Genomic DNA, 23435 nt, shown 5'->3' on the forward strand with positions numbered 1-23435 from the left:
AGCATGGATTGATGAAAGAATTTGTTTAAGTAGCATTTAAATTTAATTTTGAATTGAAAGATTTGACTGATACAGCCTGATGTTAAATTTAGATTTTCCATCCATTTCAACCTTTAATGAGTAGCCTAGAGATACATTTCTACATTATATATGGTTTATTTAACCTGGTGGCCAGGTTGTGAGAAAGTTTTCTCAGGCTTCTCTTGGGGTTGGGTTTAGCATTTTGTTCTGCTTGGCAGGTTGGGTTGCGTCAAAATTTTCTTAGCTGCAGTTGGGTTAAAATAAAGCCCGATACAAGCTCAATGTTATATCTGATCTTGCTTCCAAAGACAACCCTCCTCCTAACACTGCAAAAACTGAAATTTTCTGAACTTTTTTTCCTTAACATTTTAATCCTCAAGTACACAGGTCAAGCGTGTTGCATAAACAGTTGTGTAAATCCAGCCCGTGGTGTTTAGCTCACACAGGAGGAAATGGCACATTGCTCTTCAACATGTGTAAACTGATTGGTGATTGGACAGGTGCTTGGTGTGTACATGTCCTACATCTGCAAGCTCTGGGAAGTTTTTGGCTGTATTTGTACTGGCGTCTCAGCTGCTAGCAGTTACAGTTAGCAGGGTCCTTGAGGGGCTCAGGATATTTTGTGAGCCAGCAGGGACAGCCAAAAGCACACATACCTCCCTCCACCTGTTGGCCTTCCAACTGGGGCATCCTCTGGCCCGACAGGCCTTCTGTGTCCGGGGCCGTGACAGATGGCTGCAGTGCTCTTCCTCTATTTGGGTTTGGTTCTGATAAACACAGGCTATCTCCCGCTGCTTGGTTCCCCGACCACAGCTGACTGAACACTGCACAGAGAGAGAGAGACAAACAGAGAGATGGAGGGTTTGTTAGAAGCAGGAGAAGAGGCAAGAGGCCACTGATAGCACAGTCCTATTGAAGTTTATACTTCTACTAATGACTCATGATAATGTAACCGTTTTATTCAGGTAATGCAGTGCAGTTTCACAAGTAAAATAGCATATTCTGTTAAGTTGTGTTAAACTATACTGAATTTTGTTCACTGTCTGTAGAAACAAAACTAGACCTCAAGATAGGGAGAGTCAGTAAAGCTATGGACATAAACATGGCAGTACAATAAGGTTTTCTACTCGGCATAATGTGCATATTTGTTCCTCAGGAGAAGAGCGCAGGGTGCACCCAGAAACCTACTTGTAGCATCTCATGGCCAAGTGAACACACTGTAAACAAATTCGCACTTAACAAATCAAATGGATTTTTTTTTAAAACCTTTGTCAAACACTCACACTGGTGGAATGCAGCCAGCTATTTAACCCGTAAACAAAGGGATTGCTTTTAAAGACCCTGTGAACGGTAGGGGCAGGGGCAAGAGGAACAGAAGATTCAGAGGAAAACCTGGATGCATGAGCGTGGCTAGACAATCATCTGGTTCCAATAAGGAACCTAGAAAAGCTTCAGGAAAGCCAGAGAGAAGAAGAAGGAGACGACGAAGAAGAAAAACATAATGAATAAAACCAGAGACCCTGATGAAAGCACTGAAAAAGGCCTTTGCCTGAGACGGTAGATGAAAATATTCTAGAGTCTTCCGTCCTCATGAGGCCAGACAGCAATTAGGGTGCCAGCTATTTCTGCTCGACGAGTGAGCGCCCCTGCACAAAGCCACTCCGAAAAGGGGTGCTGGAATTGAATACCCAAGATGGGGCGAGTTACATTTTGTCTTAGCATATTTTCCAGTCCAGATAATAAGCATAATATTGCATTGTCCTCTAATTATGATCTCAGAATGTTGCATAACACCAAACACATGCATTTATCTGCGTGCTCATGGCACACTTGTGCTCAACATACTTCAGACTACACGACTATGGAGGAAAAGCATTATTTCTTCTCTTCTAATCGGTTATCTTCAAGTTCTGTGAGCTAAGAGACAGTATTTCCATGCAAACCGAGGAAAATATTCTACTGCTCAAGGTCTGAGGAGTACTTATAGGTGAGTGCACTCCTTTGGAGTACCCATTTGAACCTTTCAGACAAGAGTCACCTCCTTCCTTTTCTTCTTTAGTGTGTTGTGGGCAGTAGTTGACACTGCACACACATGCATCATATGCATTGTAATTACCGAGGCATTTTAAAGACAGGGCTGGTTCAGCTGACGGGAAACATCAAAGCTGGGCTAGAGCTGACTGACTGATCCTGAGGACGGCAGATTCACATACCCACTGCACACTCACTCAAAAATGATAACAGAACTGCCTCTACCTCAGACAAGACCAGAGACAGGCAAACATGTTGGGGGGATAAGGAGGGGGCTAGCCCCTCCTTACTGCTGTAAAAGAAGGAGGAAAAAAACGAGAGAAAGAAAAAAAAGCAAGGAAGAAAGGAAATCACAGCCATACGGGCTGTGCTCCCCGGCTGAACTGTATCTGCTGTTTAACATTGGGAGAAAAGACGTTATACGATGGTGTGCTCCTCCCTCTACCCTGCCAGCCTCATCTGTCAGCCATTAGTTAATCAGGGTTGGTAACGCTGAGCACTGAAAACTGGCACAGTGCGTGGGACCAGAGGACAGCTTCACCTCTGAGAGCAAGAGAAGGGCAAGGACTCAGAGACCTCTGCCTCACCGCTCTACGGCTGGGTTACTTCACTCACCAGCACTCACTCAGGTAAGACTATTCCACTTACCAAACTTCAGCTGATACAAGCCTGCTGCCAAGCTGCTTTTTTCTCTTGTACTTAGAAAGATAGTGGCGCCTGCATTTGGAAAATGTAAAATAGATGTCTACATATATTTTAAGAGCTGGATGCTGTATTAATTATGAGGTGCTGGAAACTGCAAGGTTCATGCTGTGGCTTGATAGTATTGGGTGTCCTATATCTCCAGTAACACTAGATGTACTTTGTCTGCACTTTTGTATAAGTTGTGTTGTGTGATTCCAGTGACAAAGGTGAATATCATTTAAATAAGGGGGAAATAGTCTCCAGGTCACTACAACATAAAGACATAAAGACCTTGAGAAAAGAAGTATGTAAAAGAATGAGTCACATGGGAAATTAAAGTCTCTTGAGACAGATTTGCGCTCCAAGCTGTAACAGCAATTAATTTCACATGATTAGGTGGGTTAAATCTAGCATAATCCTATGAGCTTCATCTGGGCATAATATGGAATTTTGTAAGATGGAATGACACGTTTTCCTTGAGTTTGGCACAGTGCTGAAAACCGCCAATTTAACTACTACTTTTGTTTAACGTGATTCTCCAAGCAGAGCAGAAGTACTGCAGAGAAAGAGATAAGACATATTAGGCACCTTAAAGCCATACCCAACAGCTGGGCAGCTCTTATGTATTGTTTGCTTGGTGCCCACAAGCAGCATTCCTGATTTGCTGGTGTTTTATGGGTCAGGGAACAGTTCACGTAATTGAGTGCCAAACCAAATCTGGCTAATTCACAATTATTCTACATTGTTTGGGACTTAAGAACTCTACGACAACTTGGAGTGTTTGCGGCTGATTTCACTGAAATTGAGAATCAATCGATCAATAAATTTAAAAAAAATTAATTAGACTGGTGTGCATCAAAATTTGCTACTTTTCGCTATTTTCCCTTTTCATTTCTTCTTCTTTTTGCTTGTTGAGAACCAGGGTCTTTGTCTAGGACTGGCAGACAGCACCCTCAAGATGGCCCCACCCTCTTTTTACTGTGAACAGGTAAGCCAATAGGACACATGGAAACAGTTACGTACAGGAGAGAATCTTGGCTAGTGTTAAAATTTTCTGTCACTCAGCCAATATGGCAATCAAAACAGACACAGTACTGTACCTCACAGAGAGACGGGGAATTCCACAAATGCAACTAACAACTCTGGATTAGATCAAAAGTCCTCTGTGTTTAAAGAGGGATTATTTCTTTATTGCTGTTTACTGTGGGTGCAAACAGTGTGTGCAGGCTGCTTTTTTTTTCTTACTGTGAGAACTGTAACTGGATGCGTTTTTGTTTGGTGATAGTCACAGGATTTGAATTTAGAACTTTTATGTTTATACTTTTATGATGAATGTACAATTTACAAAAGAGCTCATGCTTCATGTGAGTTCTGACAAAATATCAGTTCTTCTTTTGTCCAGATCAGTGCCAGGGAGAGACTAAACTGACATACTGGATGTACGGACCTGCATACTGCCTGGGAAGATCCGCCCCTACTCTGCTTCTGATTGGCTAACCCTAACCCCAACCCAACCTTAACGCTTTACCAAACCTTAACCACCCTAACAAGTGAAGGCAATGATTACTAGCCAATCAGAGGCAGGCAAGGTGGTTATGTACGTCCAGTATGTCAATTTAGTCTCTCCCATCAGTGTAATGCTAGATAAGCTGACTTTGTCTTAACATTCATATTATATATGCTGGTGTATGTTGTTGTACTGCAGGTACTGCTTCAGATTTGAGCTTTTAAATTGATTTTTGCTTTTCATGTCAGAACAAAGATGTATTGTTGGGTGTAAAGAAGCTCTAATACCCTGAGGCATTTCTGCAACCACAAAGGAGTGTTGCTCCATCTATCCTATATTTACTGGCTCTAAGTAACACCATATCTTAGAATGTGCGAGTGCCAAGGTCGAATTCCGATCACATTGCGGCACGCTCACAATGCAAGTGGATGGTAATACCAAGCATATGGTAACCGTACTTACACTGACTCTTCAAAGGAGCTCAGTGCAGATCTGGAGCAAGAACATACTTGCAAGTAAAGTCTGGGTGAAGAGAAGTCTGCAGTTTTTTCTACCCTTAACTCCATGTTGTCCATTCTATGTAATGGCTCAAAAGCTGCTATCTGGCTTGTAGGGTCAACCGCACCTTTGCACAAATTGTAATGTAAGATGCAGAATATTATGGATGCACACCTTATCAAGCCAGGGCAAATGATAGCAGAGAAGCTGATGTACTTTAAGAAAGTGATATTGTTCTAGTTTATATCAGTATTGCATTCGTCAGTGCTTGGAATATGCTCACGTTTATAGAGAAAGCGGAAAAAAGAGAAGAAGTCAGAGAAGGACTAAGACATACAGGCTGCTTTTTCTGTTCAAGGTTGTGTTTTGTAGGGAAGTTTCAAAGACAGAAGCCAAAACAACACATGTTGTCAACATGGGAACAGCTGGTAAGAGCTGGGGCAGAGGAATGTCAGGAGTCATAGATCTTTTATACATCAGGCCAAAATAGCCACCTAGACTTGTTTGAAACCACGTACAGGAGCAGTCTAAACTCCTAACACTGATGACATATGTCCAACTTGTCTCACAGAGTCAAACCTGGTCCATACCCAATCCAATGTGCTACCATAGCAAATGCTTCAAAGATTTAACAAAAATGAAACAGGTTATGAACAAATTCTGTTTTACAGTAAAGATATAACGTGCAGTGTGCAGTTTCAGGGTGGTGCTAACTGGGAGTTATAATGTGGAAATTATTTTAAGTTTCTGACAGTTTCTGATACATTATCAGCAACTGAGGCTGCAGCTTTTGCCAATGACTCTGAATAGCAAACTAAACTGAATGGCAAGAGTCTGCACTCCATCCCATACTATGACTTTGCCATCTCTTAAGAGTTAAATAAACAGCTGGCAGAGGGGGTATATAGAGTTTCTTCCACACAGTTTCCTTTTAAGTCAACACCACTCAGAAAAGATACACTGAGCAACCATAAGTCAACATGGAATGACAAAACAGCCTAATTTTTCCATCTGTCTAAACATACCACTGGGAGCTTTTTCCATTACCATGTGCAACTGAAACAAACCAGCACTGCCCAGTTGAATATGACTCTGCAGTTTAGTGGAGATGCCAGAAAGTGTAGAATGAATGAATGAATAAATAAATAAATAAATAAAACAGAGCTTGAGTAATGTCAGAACTTGAAGAATAAAAATAGCAGATCAGGCATGAAGTTCTAAAGCGGTGACCTTTGACACAGTCCAAGTTCCAAGTCTTAACTCCCTCTTCCTTTTAAATGTTCCCCAGCTGCCTTTCCAATCTATCACTGCAACCGGCCTGCCTCAGCTCGCACACAGCTCGTGTGGCAAAGCTCCAAGACGTAAGAGAGTCTTGACTTTGCATTCAAATCTGAGGTGCAAAAAAGCAAAAAACAAAAAAGCAAGAGAATCCTGTGAGGTATCCCTATCAATCAACAAGTTTTGCTTGGTGCATCTATAACACAATGCACCAGCAGCGCGTTTTTAATTTTTTTTTTTTTTTTTAGAATGGCTGCTTTCTAAGCAATGGCTGACAGCTAACAGCTAACAGCCCCCTCCCATACTAACACAATGCAAAGCTAATGCTTCCTTATTCCCACAGATAACTGGCTGAAGACAGACAAGGTGACATCAGGTCACGATTTTGGTGTGTGTCTGTGTCAACATTTTGCACGGCCGTTCAACAGTTACACAGAGAGAAATCCATTGCAGAAGCAGCATAGACACCAATCCCCTCCTCAGTGACCATAAAGCAATGCCGCCACAGCTGTGTCTATATGAATTTGTTGTTGGTAGCGTATGAACTACAACTCCCTCTCTGGTATTTTTTTTTGTAATTTGAATAACCATCCATTACATATCGCAGCACTGTTTTCTATCAGCTCCCACATTTTCTTGTGTACAGCTAGTGGTGGACAGAAAGTACATTTCACCTCTGATGGTACTGTACATTTTTCAAATATCTGTACTTTATCTGCCTTTAATTGAGTATTTGCGTTTTTTTTTTTTTTTTTTTTTTTGATACTTCTGACTTTTACTCCACCACATTTCAAAGACAAATATCGCACTTTTCTCTCCACTACATTTCTATGAAGGTTTTTCTTTTCTAAAATACAATTGGCCACATGCTGTGTTCCTAACAGTAGAATAAATGATCACAGAATCCACTTTCAATTGGGTTTGATGTAAAAGCGGTATAGCTACGTCTTCAGGCTCTGTGAAACAAGTGCAAGCAAGACATCTGCTTTCTTTGGTTAGCAAAGCCAAAATGTCTAATCCGACAGTGGTAAGTACATTTGTGTAGCAGAGTGGTTCTACAAGCAGGTCAGTGCACTCTTTAAATGGTTTCAGAGGGTTATGAGGTTCTGTAAATGCATTGTGAAAATAATACAGAAATAATATTGAAAAGAAAATCTACTTTTGAATACGTTGGAAACCACCAGCTGAGGTAGAAGTGGAGTAGATGCAGCTGGTACATCAAAAAAGTAAATTGTTACACTTCGCAAAATAAGTGAAGGAATGCACTGAGCACCCCAAATTTGATGATATATAACAGTGTAAAAATATTCAAGGGAGGGCTTTTCCTTTGAATGGAGGTATCTTTTAAAGTGTTTGCAAACAGCAGCAGCAAGTCAGAGCTGAGATAAATTATGAGACACCCTGTTACTTAGAGCTGGTTAGAACAATTTTCTGGGCCACACAATTTATCACTGTCTCTCCAATAGTACCATAAGAGGGGGGGAGAAAAAACTCTTTGTGGTGAATTTCAGAAACTCTGGTTCACTCCATTAACTTGATAGCATTGACAGGCCCAAACAGGACCAGGCCCCATCGTGTCTGCAGTGGTAGCCTCATGTGACAAGAATATACATTTAAGTGGTGTCTGAGAAGTGACCCTAGAGGCTCAAGAATACTCTAAAATGCCTCACCAACCAGTTGAGGAAAAGCAGACGCTCTCTCGCTGTGTCAACGTAAGGCCATGTTCCCGATCATTCACTGAGCTGGGGATAGCCCGAGCTAAATGCTTCCAGACTTTCACACCCCGTCTCTTCTCATTTCATTTCATTTCATCTGTCCCCAGCTGGATTGGCTGCAAACAGCATCTACCCTCTCTTCATTGCCCCACACAAACTCGCTGCAGTTTGGAGACGCACTCACGTTCCCTCAGATGGGGCATATTTGTCTTTGCCTTTAGAGGCGGCATAAATAGTTGCTTCTAAATGAGACTCAAATGTGCATTGCATCAAGCCACAATACGGCAGACGATATTTCATACTCCGTTTGACGTCAACCATGCTCGATAGCAGATGTCCATAAAACCAGGAAGCCCATTAGTTTACATGAAAGTGGCTCCTGAGGCTCAATTTTTATCTGCCATATGTACAAAATAAATGTCATATCTATCAACAAAACAATGCATGTATGGAACTGAAAAACATAAATCATAGAATGTGATACATGTAATTGGTTATTTGTTTTTAATGAGGTGTGGTATTATCTTGTAATCGCTCTCTAAATTATAATGCATCTTGAAGATGCTTACATAAGAGCTGGATAAGAAATTCATGCTAATATTAGTGTTCAGCAATGAAAACCACGGCCAAAGAATAATGATTTGCAACAGATTGGATCCCGAATGTAAGGAAAAGTAAATAACCATAAGAAGTATTTTATTACAATACGTTGTAATAAAATTTCCTTCATCTTAGCCATCTACTAGACCTGATATTGATTCCATTCCTGGTGTAAAAACAATGCTTTAGTTCAGCTCTTCTGAATCTCCAGAAAACATCTCACAGCATCTGGTCCTGCGCCTGCTAAGGCTTCAGTCTCCTGTTCTGCCAAATTCTGCAAACCATACCACTTCGTTTTAACCAACAAATTATCAATTGCATCATTTTGCTGGTTTCAGGTACAAAAAATATTCCTAACCGCCCAAATGTAACGTTAGCTCCCAACTCAGGTTTCAATTAAAGCCATGACAAGAGCCATGATTGTGAAGACGAGGGGGATCTTTCCAGCCGCAGCTCCAGTTGCTTGCGACACAGCATATGGGCAGACTCAGGAAACACAAGCCCAGTGATGTCACGACCGACTGACCCCGGGGTGACAGGTTTGGGGAATGTTCCTGCCCAGTGGCCTCAGGCCAAAGTCAAGTATGTCAATGTTGTGCATGTGGATTTCATTTGAACCAGCATGTTTAGTTCAGAGTCACTTCAACTACAATCCCCCTCCATGGGAACCCCGCTCTCGGCAGGAAATGGTATGTTTTTGTTAGCAACAAACAGGCATAAATTACTAAAATGGCGGTGTAGTTGCCAATTCATCACACACAGCGTTATTGTTGCTCTTTGCACACATCTAACATCAACGTCACTTTAAAGGCAATCATCATTAGTTAATGATATTTACATTCCTGTTAATTTATGTGAAGCTGTACTGCTGACTACTCAAATGTTGTGTGCAATAAATGTGAAATGCTTGTTTTGTGTCTGGTGATTTTTTTTATCATCTCAAAAACTGTTCTGAACTGAGAAATGTGTTTAGAATTTTGAATTTCATTATGTAAAGTTTTTGCTTTGATTATCATTAATTTCAAGAGTTTCCAAATTATCACTCATTTGAAAAATGTTTCCAAATTATCATTAAAAACAATTTCACTGCAAAATTGAAGACCTCATCTGACGCTACAACAGCGCTGGGGGAAAACATGTCTGTTCTTGACTGAGGAGATTCTCTCGAAGACCTCAAAGGATTTTGTCAATAAACTGAATTATTAATTTAATTGTGAAATCTGTAAAACTGATTTTATGCATCTTGGTCTTTATGTAAATGAGCACAAATGTTAAAAATATTGTGTGCTATTTGATCAAATATTTATCAAGAAGCAATGCACATTTCAGTGTTGTTAAAATATCATGCTGCTAAGGTTTGATTTCAAGAAAATAATTATTAAACAAGAAATTTTTGGACCAAAAATGCCTTATAACTTCAAAAAAAAAAAAGAAAAAAAAAAAAAAAATAGTGGTTACTATGTGATCAACAAGCTGCTGACTCATTTCCAACAGGGGTGGTGTGTGGGGGGTAGGGGTAGGGGGGCCGAAAACACAAATAATCTTTTCAGAGAATACAAAGCATATGTGATATATATTTGAATGAACCATTTTACATCATGAATAAAATGATTTACTGATTTGAGTAATCACCGGTACACAAATGCAGGGGTTTCTCTACAGTTCATAGAAAAATGATGTTGACTGCTGCCAAAAGAAGACACCACACCACAAGGTAAGACATACTCAGAGGCTAGGAGAAATGTTATGCAATAAAAGGAGCCCAAAATCGTGTCCCTCCATCTCTCCTCAGACCGAACACAGACGCCTGATAAACCTGCCACTTCACTAATTTCAACTGATATGGACTTTTCTTACATCACAATGTTTCAGTAATCGATAACAAAGCTTCTAACACTTTTGAATTCAGATTTATGATCAATGTCACGCAGATCAAAGCCATTTCAGCTCAGAAAATGGCTTTGTATTTAAAGGTGCACTATGCAAAACTGCAGAGGGTTGATTTAAGTGACGACATCTAGAATAAACTGACAAAAAATGAGGGATAAACACTTTAATTTGATGGTTGACGCCATGTGGTTATAAGTGAAAGACCATGACCTCAGAGTTAATGCAGACTTTTGTTTCTCTCATGGTTTTGCATTGCTGCTTTGGTCCTGCACCTACAGTTAACACTGAATATGCGTGTTTTTCCTGCAAACATCTGCTTGGGGATACATGGTTATCACTGCTGGGCTGATGCACTAATAAATTCTGTGATTAAGTGTAAAACTACCTTCAACAGTTCTATATGGCGCATCTTTACGTTTAATCAACTCCATACAGTATAAGCAAATGAAAGATTTTGTCAAACTCAGTGACTTCTCCTCTGTTACCAAGCCAACTTAGATAATATCAAGTAATTACTTTCACCCAGGTGTGTTTTAGTATCTGAGCTCATATTATTATCTCTTCCTTAGAAGGCATGACAATAAGACAGAAGAACATATTAATCAGTCAACAGTGTTAATAAATGCTCTGCTTTCAGGCCTTCATTTTGGACCTGCTCGACTAAAGTGTTTGCCAAGACTGATTAATACCAATTATTGTTCTAGCAATACCCTGTCAGTTTGCTGCCAAAGGTACTCCAGCGAGCTCCATTAATGCAACTGTAAACAGATGTGCCACCCACTGCCAAAGTTTAATTTTGACTGTGTATGTTTTCTCTAGGGATCTCATATAATAAAATGCTAAAACCCACAGTATAAATTTGAAAGGCCTGCAGTCTGTTTTACACTACGCTGTGCAGCTGTTTGGGAGGGCCTAGAGGTAATACAGAAAATGCTTTTAAGCATGCCATCAAAGACAGAACTAAACAATGATAATTTAAAAAAGACTGCTCAAAGGAATGAAGCCAATAGCGGGACAAATACCACAGAATGACATGCAAGCCGAGCCTTTTTTTTTTTTTTTTTTTTTCGAGTTCCTTGCATTGCAGTATTTGACCGCAGGGGGTTACATACTGTAGAGTATACAAACATACAGAGCTCTATGTTTATGTAAGTTTGCACAGGGCTTAGCAGCATATCTTAGTTTAGTAGTGAGATATGCACAGTCTGACCTGTTGGTGATTGATGTACAGTATCTCACAGTATAACTAGGCTACAGGAATTACGTGCATAACATTAAAAAAGAAGAAGAAAAATACCAGCTTCCATGTGAAAGCAATAAATTAGTAGGCTGCTACCATTTGATGATATGATGTACTGGGTCTTATTTTTTCCCCATCATGTAATGCTATGTCTTGGTGAAACACTCAGTGAGATTTATCTCTTCATAACCTTGGACATAAATTATGCTAAACTTTGAGGTTATGCAGCAATTACATTGCCATGAAAACTTTCCTTGAACAAGTCCTTGCTAAGTATATCAGTGGAATATTGCATTGAGAAACAACACAAACTTCACATTTATGTTTCTTTAATAATCTTTACAGTGGGAAAAGCTAATTCAGCATGTTTATGTATTGCTGCATGTGGATGAAATAAATACCCAAAATTAAGAAAAAAAAAAAGAACAACAACGAACCAAAAATCCAAAATAAAGCAGAGTTGCCCCCTGGAGTTTGGCAACTGTGCACCACAGGCTTAGAAAAAGGGAAACTGCCATGGCTGAGGAGTCTTGGTTGGAGTGGGAATCTTGGGAGGGCTTGACATAAACAGCGAGAGAAATGGAGGAACAAAAGAAGGAGACTGCAGACATCCTCACCAGGGAGGATACCAGACATAAATACAGAACCAAATGCAACACTTCACCTGAAGTATGTGTCAGAATACCTTCATGCTGCCATAAGTACAAATCTAATTCAGAGTGCTAAGCGCGATGCAGAGTCCCATTCTAACACTGGCCACAAGTTGTTTGAGAGCATTTACAAAGCTGCATAACCAGTGGAAAGTATCTGCCTGTCTCTCAGAATAGTCTCAAAGCAAAGAGTCCAGGACATACACATATATGGCAAAGACAGTGGATCTTGCATTGAGCTACAGATGTGAGAGCTGTAAATTGATTTGGATGTTACTAGGCAGTCAGAGAACACTAAAACTCTGAACTGACCCCACAACTATAACAGATGAAAGCATTTAACACAGCTCCTTTTCGTTGCGAGGCTAAATTGGGCCTGGTGTCTCGGCTGTAATACTGCATTGGCTAGTCCATAAGCCATAAAGATGCAGTTGTACGTGATGCTGTAAACTGCTAAGAATTAAGGGTTACTACCAAATAACAGGCCCCATTTACATAAGGCTTTTAAAGGCTGTGATACACAAAACAGTTTGAGCTAAAATGCTTGACAATATTTTCAGCAATAGAAAACAAATGGGGACCCAGAGTCTGGAAATGTATATAAATGATTTCAAGATGCAATCAATGCAGCAATGCAAAGGCCACTCCAAAGCAGAAGGCTGGCCTCGGTGCTCTGTGTGTCACAGCCTAGCAGCAGTGATCTTGATCCCTTGTCACATTATTGTAGAGACCAAAAGGGCCCTGACCAGTGATCAGTGTTCAGATGACATGTGGATAATGACAAACAATTCAAGTCAAGTGTTACATCAGTCTGACCTGGAACAAAACATTAAAGCTGCAACAATGAATCATCTGTTGTAAACAAATAAATAAGTTTCATTTGGAAAAAAAAAAGAACAAAAATCCTTCAGAAATATAAAAACTGGCCAAAAAAAAAAAAAAGTGAAACAGCAACATATGGCTACAATATCATAAGGAAGAGGTATCTGTGTGCTTCAGTTTTTATGGACGATTAAGTTGAACAATGTACCAAAAGACTTTGGGATGAAGGCCCAAAATAAAACAGCTGAACCATAACCTCGACTGACGGTACTGATAGGTTTGAGTAATATGGTTTGACACTGCATACTATTACCGAATAAATAAATCCATAATAAGACCTGGAAATGTTAATATTAAAAATAATAAAAACCTCTATTTTCACGTTACACACTGCCCAACATGATATAATGTAATTTATTGTGTAGCACCTTATTAGAATCAAAGGCTCAAAAGGAACATATTTCAAACACTATATATAAGTTGCATTTTAATGTTGCCTTTTTTGTTAGCACTGCTTTTAGCAGAGATAATGGATTAAATCTGACCTTGTACATATCTCACACTTGTATTCACAGACGTAAAGTTCGGATTCAGTTCAAAGTGCGCACCATAAAAAAACATGTATTGATCTAATTTGATTTGATGAGTGACTGACAGATCATGGTGACGATGGCTTGTGCCTTACCTGGGGCTGTATGCAAAACACTAGAAAAGTGACTAGAAATAAAAAGATTTAAAAAAAAAAATAAAATGAATGCAGACAAATGATAATTACAGTGTAGGCTTCTGAGGCAGTTAAGCCTGTTTTCCTATCTCAGGTATAGTATGTATATCTACTTGACTATATGCTCTGCAAATTAAAATAAAATCTATTTTAACAATTAATGAATGCTTTCCTATAATGGTTATTTTTCTATCTTTTGTGCTCCTCCAGCCCTTGTGTTAAAAAGTTTTCTTTGTGAATGGGATGTCATATGCAAACTAACTGCATTTTCAACTTAAACTTATGAGTAAAAAAAAAAAAAAAAAAAAAAAGCTTCCATAATATCAAAAATACTAATGAAATATGTTGTTCTGAAAATATTTTCCTCTGTACAAACTGTATTTACTCATGAAGAAAGACGAGAGGTCTGACCAAAAGCACCAATAAAAAATATTAAATATAATATTCAGTTATGCAAACTAGCTACGAGAAAATAAAATCATACTGTACAAAGATACATATACAAAATACAGTAACAGTCATTTGTTGCTGTTCAATAAACGTCATAATATTAACTCTTATACACAAATATACACTTGTGTACTTCGGATACAGGGTGAGGACAGCAATATCAACAAAACACGTTTACTTCACGCTTCACATATGAAATAAATATCTTCTTGAGTTATTCATTATTGCCTCTACAAATATATGGCATTGTTGGACAACATTGTCCCACTAATTTATAGTTTTAATTTGGAGCCTAGGCTCGAAATGGGATCCATGTGTTTTTAATGATTCCCTAAGTGGAGCAGCATTCTGTTTTTGTTTTTATTTTTTTTCTATTCTAATCAGCACCATGCCACTGCAGGGCCCATCTGGGTGGGCTGGGGTTTTGAAGGCCAACAGTGACGCTAGATACCTAGCGTTCAGCTGAACCTCCTACAGTTTAAGGTTATAAAACACTTAGCACAGGTCTCCCTGTCATTTCAGCACACACCATACCTACTCACAGTGACGCGCCCCCAGCGAGGAAGATAAGTGTTGGCGAATAAAGAAGTACTATCGTACCGGCTTCCATGGTCGGCGGTGCCAGGAGGCAGAGCCTGGGCAGGGCTGCAGGTTGCATTGCTCCATGTCCGGAGGTTTGTCCAGGATGTCGCAGTTGTGGTCATTGAGCCTTTGGCCGGTGGGCCGCTGACACACCACCAGGCGGGTCCTCCTCCCTCCTCCACAGGTCTGGGTGCACTGAGGAAAATAATTAGCAAATAATTACATTTTAGGATTATTTTAATTAGTATGTCTTTTTCAAGACTGAATTAGCTCTGAATTTACAAGACCAGCGCTGTTCTCCTCCAACCAGATCTTTCATATTGATGTGAGTGAAGTGGTAAACTTGAGAGAAAATTGTATCCAGAGCATTATGTATGTCCTCACCTCTCCCCAGACACCATAGTTCCACAGGGGACAAGGCCCTGAGTCGCAGCTCTTAGACTCAGCAGGTTTCACCCTCTCGTCACAGTAGCTGTTGCTGCGACCATCCGCATCCTGACAAACCACCACTCGCCTCTGGAAGCCTCCTGCACATGTGCTGGAACACTGGAAAGCACAAACAGCGTGTTACATGAGTGTAACAACCCATTCAACTACACACAAACACACACACACATAATCCAACAAGCACACAAGCTGTGCCTGAGCCAACCACAGCAAAAATTGTAATTCTCTGCATTTCTTTTCAAGGTCCGGATTATCAGATAAACCCTTGATGCCCACCCAGTGTGACAATAAAGTATGAAAGTGGGTACGTTTGGCAAATCCAGTGAGAAAATCTGCTGGATATTTGGGCTTTGGACACTGATAAGTTATGTTTTGAGAGTAAATTGCTCCTAGATTTAGCCTAGGTCAAATGGCAATGAATCTGGACTCACTGAACGTTTCAATGTAATGTTTGTAGTCCTGTTTGTAATCTATAATAATAAAAATATACAGGCAATCGCTATTAACGCTGAAAGGATGCCCTGTTCAGACACCCAATTCACGTTTGGACATGCTGATGATTTACTGGATCTCTTTGGATTGTAGTATAATTGTAGTATAATTTGAGACAAAACAGAGAGTCAATATGAATTTTAAGCTTGCATTAAAATATGTGGTCCAGGAGTCAGTAGCAAACCATAAATCTCTAGAAGCAGTTTAAAAATTGCTGGTTGCTAGTAACTGGTGTGATGTATACACTTTCCTACTCTGTAAAATATGTTTTTTCGCTTTGCTAACTGTGAATAATGCAGGTGTAGTATACTGTATATGCACATATGCACAGCTGCTTATACACTCACACACATACATGCCCCTGTAAGCTGCATTCACCTGAGTTTAACCAAGACCGAAACCAGCTGTGTTACACAGACAGACTCTTCCAAAGATGGAAAACATAAGGCACTGAAGGACAGTCTGCAACAATGAAGCACACAGCCTTGAACAGAGCAGCAGGTACACTCTGTATCCAATTAAAAGGACACATCCCCACTGTCTGTGGGAGTGAGTACAGTCAGACCTCTAGATATGTGAGCGAGGACAGGACAACAAAGTGAGCCTGAACAGGGATGTGTTCAGGAAAGCTCATTATATGAGACTAAACAGCACATTGATATGACTCACTGGTGGGAAAACGTTCCAAATAGAACCATGTTCTCCCCATACCCTTTCAGAGCAAGAAAGAAATATATATATATATATATATATATATATATATATTTCTTCATGTCTCTTCACTTAATATTGATCCCCTTCGAAAGAACTTATAATGTCTCTTGGTTAGGCAGCTTTAACATGCTGAATGTCAATAGATGGAGTGATTACTGACAGTCTACAGCCCTCAGCATACCTTGCACTGTCCCTTCATACTGTACATAAATTCGCTTTCTCCTTGAACCATGTGTGCATCAACACTGTTGCAACCTCACCTACAACCAAGGTGCATAAACAAGAAACATGTTGACAGGAAGAACAAAATTAGCTGCTCGAGAGGCACTTCAGCTGCTTAATTTCCCACCGTGACATCTTAAACATACCCACTTATACTAATGAGATCATCACTCAAGCTAATTAGTGCATTCATTAGCAAATATTTCTGTCCTCACAGAACACATGGGATGTATAAATGTAAACTCCATGTCTTAAAGTATTAAAGTGTTATTGTAGTTTCAACACCCATGATGATGACATAGTAAAAACAGTCTCTAATGGCACAGAGGTGAAGGCTTTCTGCCAAAATGTGCTAGCTTTTCCTGTGGCAGTAAAGACCAAGATCATTCATTTCATTGGTTTCCAAAAGAAACTGCAAACTCTCGATAGACTGCAATCTATCCTCAGCAAGACAAATTGGCCTACATTGTAAATTCTGCGATCTCTCATAACACAATATAATTGCACATGAGACAAATTTCTTAAAGGTTATATTCTGGACATACTGCGCCCCAGGGTCCTGTCCTCCATTGGTTGTCTGCTGAGGGCACGTTCCAGCTGCTGTGGCCAGGGTGGAAGCCTGGGTCCTGAGGGTATCCGTAGGGCTGGTCGTTGACCCGCTGGCGGTGGTAGATGGAGGGACAGGGCACGGCTGTACACTCCTGTTCTGTCGTGGGCCTCTCATCCGGGTCACAGAAAGACTGGTCCACTGGCTGGTGGTAATTACTGCACACCACCTGCCTGGTGGTTCGGCCCACACCACACGTAACTGAGCACTGAGGAGAGAGAGTGCAGTCCGTAAACCCACCATAATTACTTTAAATATCGTTGTATGCGGAGGTGGGGAATCACTTTGGAAAGCAAATCATCCGTCATAATTATTACTTGAAACAGAATTAAAAGTTTCCAATAAGTTCCAATGAGTTCTCTTTGACAGATCAGTCATTTTGTGCCTACAACCAGACACCACAGATCCAAGCTCTTGTTACTTCCGCCGCTGGAGTTGAACGAGGGTTATGTTTTTGTTTGATTTCATCCAATTTGCAACCACAGTCTTCATTGTTTGTCCATCATCAGGACAGCTCAAAAAGGTATTAACTGAGTTTTTTGTAGTCTATGCTGTGGTGTTAAATTTTATTATAAACATTTATTCTCTGATTTCATACTATTAAAACTGAACTGATATACGATGAACTTGTCCTCTCAGAGAAGTTTTCTTTTCTTTTAAATTTGAGTGAACTTTATTTCTTGAACATAAATAGGCATGAATCAGAAAAGATGTCCATATCTCTGTAAATCGCCCTAAAGTAATTTCACTTTGCCTGTGAGTGGCAGACGAACTCTGTCAACAGCCCTTTACTGCCAGTGAAACAACTCCAAAGTATTTTAATCATCATGACATCATGTAGAGCTGCTTGGGTCTCTTATTGCCTGCTTTGGGAAAAGACTCTCTGACGTTCACAAATCAAGACTTGAATTCTCCAAGATCACAGGAATAACAAATGGCCATTTTGTTTCAGGGTGACTCTTCCCTTTAAGTTCTTGGAAAAATCAGAACTGAGTGATTACTATAAGACTTTGTACTGGAAAACATCTGTATTGATTGGACACAGTGTTGAATCTATTACTCACAGGAGACCACTCCCCAGCGCGCCACTGGCCACAGGGGCTGAAGCAGGCGGAGGACTCTGGAGGGCGGGGCAGGTGGGCACAGTATGATTCATCAGCGACTCCTCCCTGGGCATCTCTGCAGCTGACATAGCGTGCCCGTTTCCCCTTGCCACAGGATACCGAGCACTGGAGGACATGCACACACATGCATTGTTAAAATAAATATGCCTCTCAGGTGGAGTTTCCAAAATGTTTGGGTGTGCAGTTGTTGGTCTTTAAGTTCTCCAAGCCAAAAAGATGCCACGATTCCTGATTCAATTTACCACATGGATGTACAGCACAATAGCAACTTTTCAAATAAACAACAGGATTATTTATCATGCACTATCAAAAAAAAAAAAACTGTTTAAATCTGCACTATAATTTTACTTTTTACACTTACTGACTCCAAATGGCAGTGAGATGAAATTGTATCATCAGTGAGCTCAAGTTTACCAGCTGGTCCCTGACTGCTTTGCATCAAAGGACAACCAAGGCAAATGGAAATATCTTCCTTTGAAGAAACTTGATATGTTGTATTTTTCTTTTTCTTTCTAAGATGCTCAAAAAAAACACGCATCTTGCAGTTTTTGATTTGTCACTTTGTGTGCGGTTAGAAATTTTAGTGCTTGAGGTCAATCCTGGCCACATGTGCTTGTACGGGCAAAACCAAGTCTCATGCATGAACAATGAGTAGATCACACACATCACCGATTGAAAACGAGGCAATATCTTTTAATGGAAATGCTACACAGTCGATCTTGTGTTACAAATAAATTCACCCAGGCCCCGTGCCCTGAAATGACTCCCCTATGTGACTTTCACCTGCTGATACTTTATAATTGTACCTCAGCCAGCTCAACAGGACACTATAGTAAACATGGCTGAGGGAATGAATACCAAATGTAATCAAAAGGCTCCAGCCGAAAAACACAAGTTAATATCCCACTCATATCAATAACACTCTAAATTCCATTATTTTACAAAATGAGGATGGCGGTTCTGCTGCTTAAAGGAATACATGGGTGAGAGAGAGGGAGCTTAAGTCTTTGTCTGTGCCTCTGCCTGTGTATGTGTGTGTGTGTGTGTCTGAAAAGACCACACTGGCGCTAGCTTCTTTGACATGTGAGCTCACACCAGCTTGCAGATTGACAGACGGGGTTCAGACTTAGAAACCGTAGACCCATGTTTAGATGAAATCTGGTTTGCATTTGCAACGGGCAACAATGCAAAGTACCAGAGAGACAGAGGGGCCTCCCAACCCAGACAGTGGAGCTTGTGTGTATTCTTAAGGATATGTGTGTGTGTATGTCTGTGTGTGTGTTTGTGTGTATACAGTAGTGAGTATAAGAGACAATGCCACATATGGAGTACGGGCCTGTACAGTTTGTTGCTACCTGCAAGAAGACTGCTGAGATATGCAGTGAAAGGTAATATGTCATCTTCATATTTGTGAACAAAAACTGAGGACCACATCATTACTGGAGATGCATTGCATTCTATACACTAACAAACACGCACACACATACACACACACATAAACAAACTGTCAAATCACTGCACCACATTTCCTCTTTTGTGAGAGGCAGATTCCATTTTCGTCTGAATGTATTGTGACTGTCTTGGAGTGCAAACCAAGCAGATCATTTTTCAACAAGCTGCTCATACACAAAGATGAGGAAGTCTCCAGCAATGATTAATGTCTGATTTTTACATTTCACCATGTTACACTAGCACTGACTGTGCATTGCCATGGGCAAAACAGCACTAGAATAGTTTAGAATTAGTTTAGTATTTATCACAGCACACACTGCTTTTGAGCATTCTTTGAGCTCTATCTGTGCCCTTATGGACTTTAATGAGCTTTGATGTATCCTAGAAACAAAGATCCTTTTAAAGATGATGTAATCTCTTATATCTTTACCATAGAGAGAAGTATCTCGTTATAGCCTATACTCTGAATGCTCAAATATTCATTAATTATTGGGTAGAACCAGAGGTAGAGTCTGTGTGACTCCAACAGCTGGAGAGCAAAACCTAATAGTAGACATTAATATGAAAATGATATGCAACTTTTGATTATTTGTGAACCTAATAAAAACATTTGTCTCCAATTTAAACCTTTTTGCACTAAGATGTCAGTCAAAATATCCCTATCAAATTCACAAATAGATGTGTAACATTCCACGCTGCCAAACAACCTGTCTACAACGATTAGGAACCAAAAGCAAGCAGCCACAGCTTATTATGGGATTGACTCCTACAGACTTCCATTCAAGATCACAGCTGAGATTTGGTTAGCAGGGTCACTGATGAGCTTTGACTTTTCCCTCTCGCTATACCTCCTTCCCTGTGTATTTCCTTACCGTCGTCCAGGAGCCATATCTCCACTGAGTGAAGAGCTGACTGGAGGTGTCAGGACGAGGTGTGCTGTGTGCCAGGGAGGCCCACGGACATGCTGGCATCTCACAGTCCTAAAAATACAACCACACACATGCAGTATATATATATATATATATATATAAAAAAAAACAAAAAAAAACAAAAAAAAAAACATTGTGTTTGTGTGGGTGTGACAAAAAAACTTAGGACTCAAAGGTCACGGTGGCTCAACGACACACACCTATGGTGTCCATCAATGTTCAGGTGCACTTACTGTCCCTTGAGCAAGACACTTGACTCCAGCCAGTCATCTGATCAGCTGAATGGGGACTAGATTACTAGACTGAAACGCCATGACAGACAACATATTTCTAAACATATTTTAGAGATCATCTTGATCCATGAAGATAAATATGGCACTTTAGCAAAGGATCTGACTGTAAAATTGTGTAAAAGGAGCAGATAACACAGAAAACATTTTGTTGTGATAGCAATGGAGCTAACCAAATTATTTTTTTTTCTGCAAGGGATGCTTACAGTGGGTGCTTCCTCATTTACATATTGGTCAATCCTGTTTAGGATGTCTCCAGATCACGTGAAAAGCCCCTGACAACGTTTCTATTTCCCAAAGTAACACATGATGTTCATTGACAAGTTGAATCCATATTAGAATGCCCTAAGGATCGCTGGTGTCGATCAGCTGGCTGGAGACTGAAAGGTCAGCAGTTCAACACACTTTGCCTGTATTGTCCATCCATGTGCAAGTATCCTTAAGCAAGGCACTTCAGCTGCTCAGGTAGGGTGGCCTTATGATCTCAAACATCTTGAATGAAACTTGAACAGGCCAGTCATGTGGAATGGGATGAAAAATGAAAACGGGCGAAATGAAACCAGTTGCTGTTGATGTGAAGATCATATTGCAGTGATATTATGGTGATGTGGATGGTGTTTTCGTGGTTTCTGTCTCTACCTCTCTTGCTAATTGTGATGAAAATATTTTTGTACTGTAGATTATATGACTGGTTACTTCATTACCTCACAGGAACCAGACTTTCAGACCTCTATGCAGTATTTAATGTTACTGGCCTGTAATGGGATCTCACAAGTGCTGACCTCTTTTTTTGTCTTGTCTGAGAGGCAAACTACCCACTTTAGGCCAAACAAGGTTATTTAAGCAGTTTGGATGGTGTGTAGGAAGGGTTTTCTGAATTTTTTTCAGTCTCTGTTTTACCTGGCTGTCTCTGGGCCTTGCAGCAGCATTGCATTCCCTGTCGTCTACCGTGTCACCATAGGCCCCTGAGACACACCTCACAGCCCGCATCTGGTAACCATGGCCACAGGTCACTGCACACTGAAAGTGGTGATCACATACACATGCACATACACACACACACACACACACACACACAGAGAAACAAAGAAAAGAGAAGCACAGTCAAGCACCAGTTATCTCAAACTCTATCTAAGTGTGTCAAGGTCGATATCTAAGACGGGGCCCCACTCAGTGTCTAGCTCAGCATAACCTGGTTAACCCCTGACATGCACACACACACACACACACACACACACACACACACGCACACAGTCTAAACTTAACCCTTTACCCATTTCTTAGCAAACATCTGAAGCAATCCGACCACGTTTGGGTGCCATGCGACAACAGAGGAAGTACCACAGGATAGGTTTATTTGAGCTGCAAATTATCATTACACAGGCATGAACAAGCCAATATATTCCAGCTTTGTAAATACCATTATCTGATCCCACCCACAAACAAGTCTAGCAGGACATTACATCTATAAACTAGACTATGGCCAAACACATCCATTTATTCAAGTATTTCATTCAACTTGCACTTAATGTTAACAGGATTAAATTTATAGGGAACCAGTAGCAGACGTAGAGCTGGATGTATATGGTGGTGTGTGCATGTGTCTGTGTGTGTGAGAGTGTGTGTGTGCGCAGCGGGTCAGATGTACTCTGACAGGATATGAGGGCAAAGTGAAAGCGCCATGAAGGAAATGGCAGCTGGAGTCGGAGCACACTCCTCCATAACTCACCAGGCTATCAGATTACATGCACACATGGACACACACAAACACACACACTTCAAATATACACTATCACTCCAGCACACCAACAGCTTCCACATTCTCGCTCTACTTCTCTGTGACCACACGCATACACACACACACACACACACACACACACACACACACACGCACACACTCATCCAAGTCAAACTCCCAGACAGTGAAGCACACATGAAAACCATTTCCTCACTCAAACACTGCATCGAATCACTTCCACCCCCATGTGTGATGTGTGTGTGCACACGTCTGCGGGACTCACCGCTCCCCAGACGCCGACCTGCCAAGACGCACACTCGGGCAGCTCACAGCTCCCCACGGCAGCAGGTTTGCTGGACGGGTCACAGAGGTGCTCACTCAGCTTTTCTTCCCCCACTCCCATGCTACAAGACACCTGCCGGTGCCTCATCCCCTTTCCACACGTCACCAGGCACTGGGATGGGGAGGGGTAGGGGACGACAGAAAGTAATTTATGTCAAATTGAGCTCTTTAAAAGTAAAACTTGTGTGGTCAGTGTGTGGTGGGTAGTGATGATGCATCTCTGTGTGTATGCAGCTTGTGAGAGGTGCAAGCAAATCACTGCAAACATTTACTTGTGCCTACTTCCTTGGTATTTCAATAAGATATTCAATATTTTAATGAGGTGAATGTCTAAAATAAGACTATCCTTCCTAGCTTCATCTTTGTCCCCTTGTTTTGGTGCTACA

The 23435-nt window shown here is 40.6% G+C and overlaps 1 protein-coding gene across 1 annotated transcript in view; it reads right to left on the reverse strand.

Moving 5' to 3' along the window:
* The window catches only part of LOC115361243 (A disintegrin and metalloproteinase with thrombospondin motifs 20), an 83899-nt gene that overhangs the window by 9696 nt on the left and 50768 nt on the right, over positions 1-23435 (reverse strand). The window contains exons 22-29 of the mRNA XM_030054616.1: positions 22991-23161; positions 21870-21989; positions 20623-20730; positions 18239-18403; positions 17113-17382; positions 15077-15238; positions 14711-14887; positions 678-845 (exon numbers count right to left, since the gene is read on the reverse strand). Coding sequence (XP_029910476.1) covers positions 678-845; positions 14711-14887; positions 15077-15238; positions 17113-17382; positions 18239-18403; positions 20623-20730; positions 21870-21989; positions 22991-23161 — 1341 coding nt within the window. The remainder of the gene's footprint in view (positions 1-677; positions 846-14710; positions 14888-15076; positions 15239-17112; positions 17383-18238; positions 18404-20622; positions 20731-21869; positions 21990-22990; positions 23162-23435) is intronic.

Source organism: Myripristis murdjan, chromosome 6 (assembly GCF_902150065.1).
Source record: "Myripristis murdjan chromosome 6, fMyrMur1.1, whole genome shotgun sequence".
Classification (NCBI taxonomy): domain Eukaryota; kingdom Metazoa; phylum Chordata; class Actinopteri; order Holocentriformes; family Holocentridae; genus Myripristis; species Myripristis murdjan.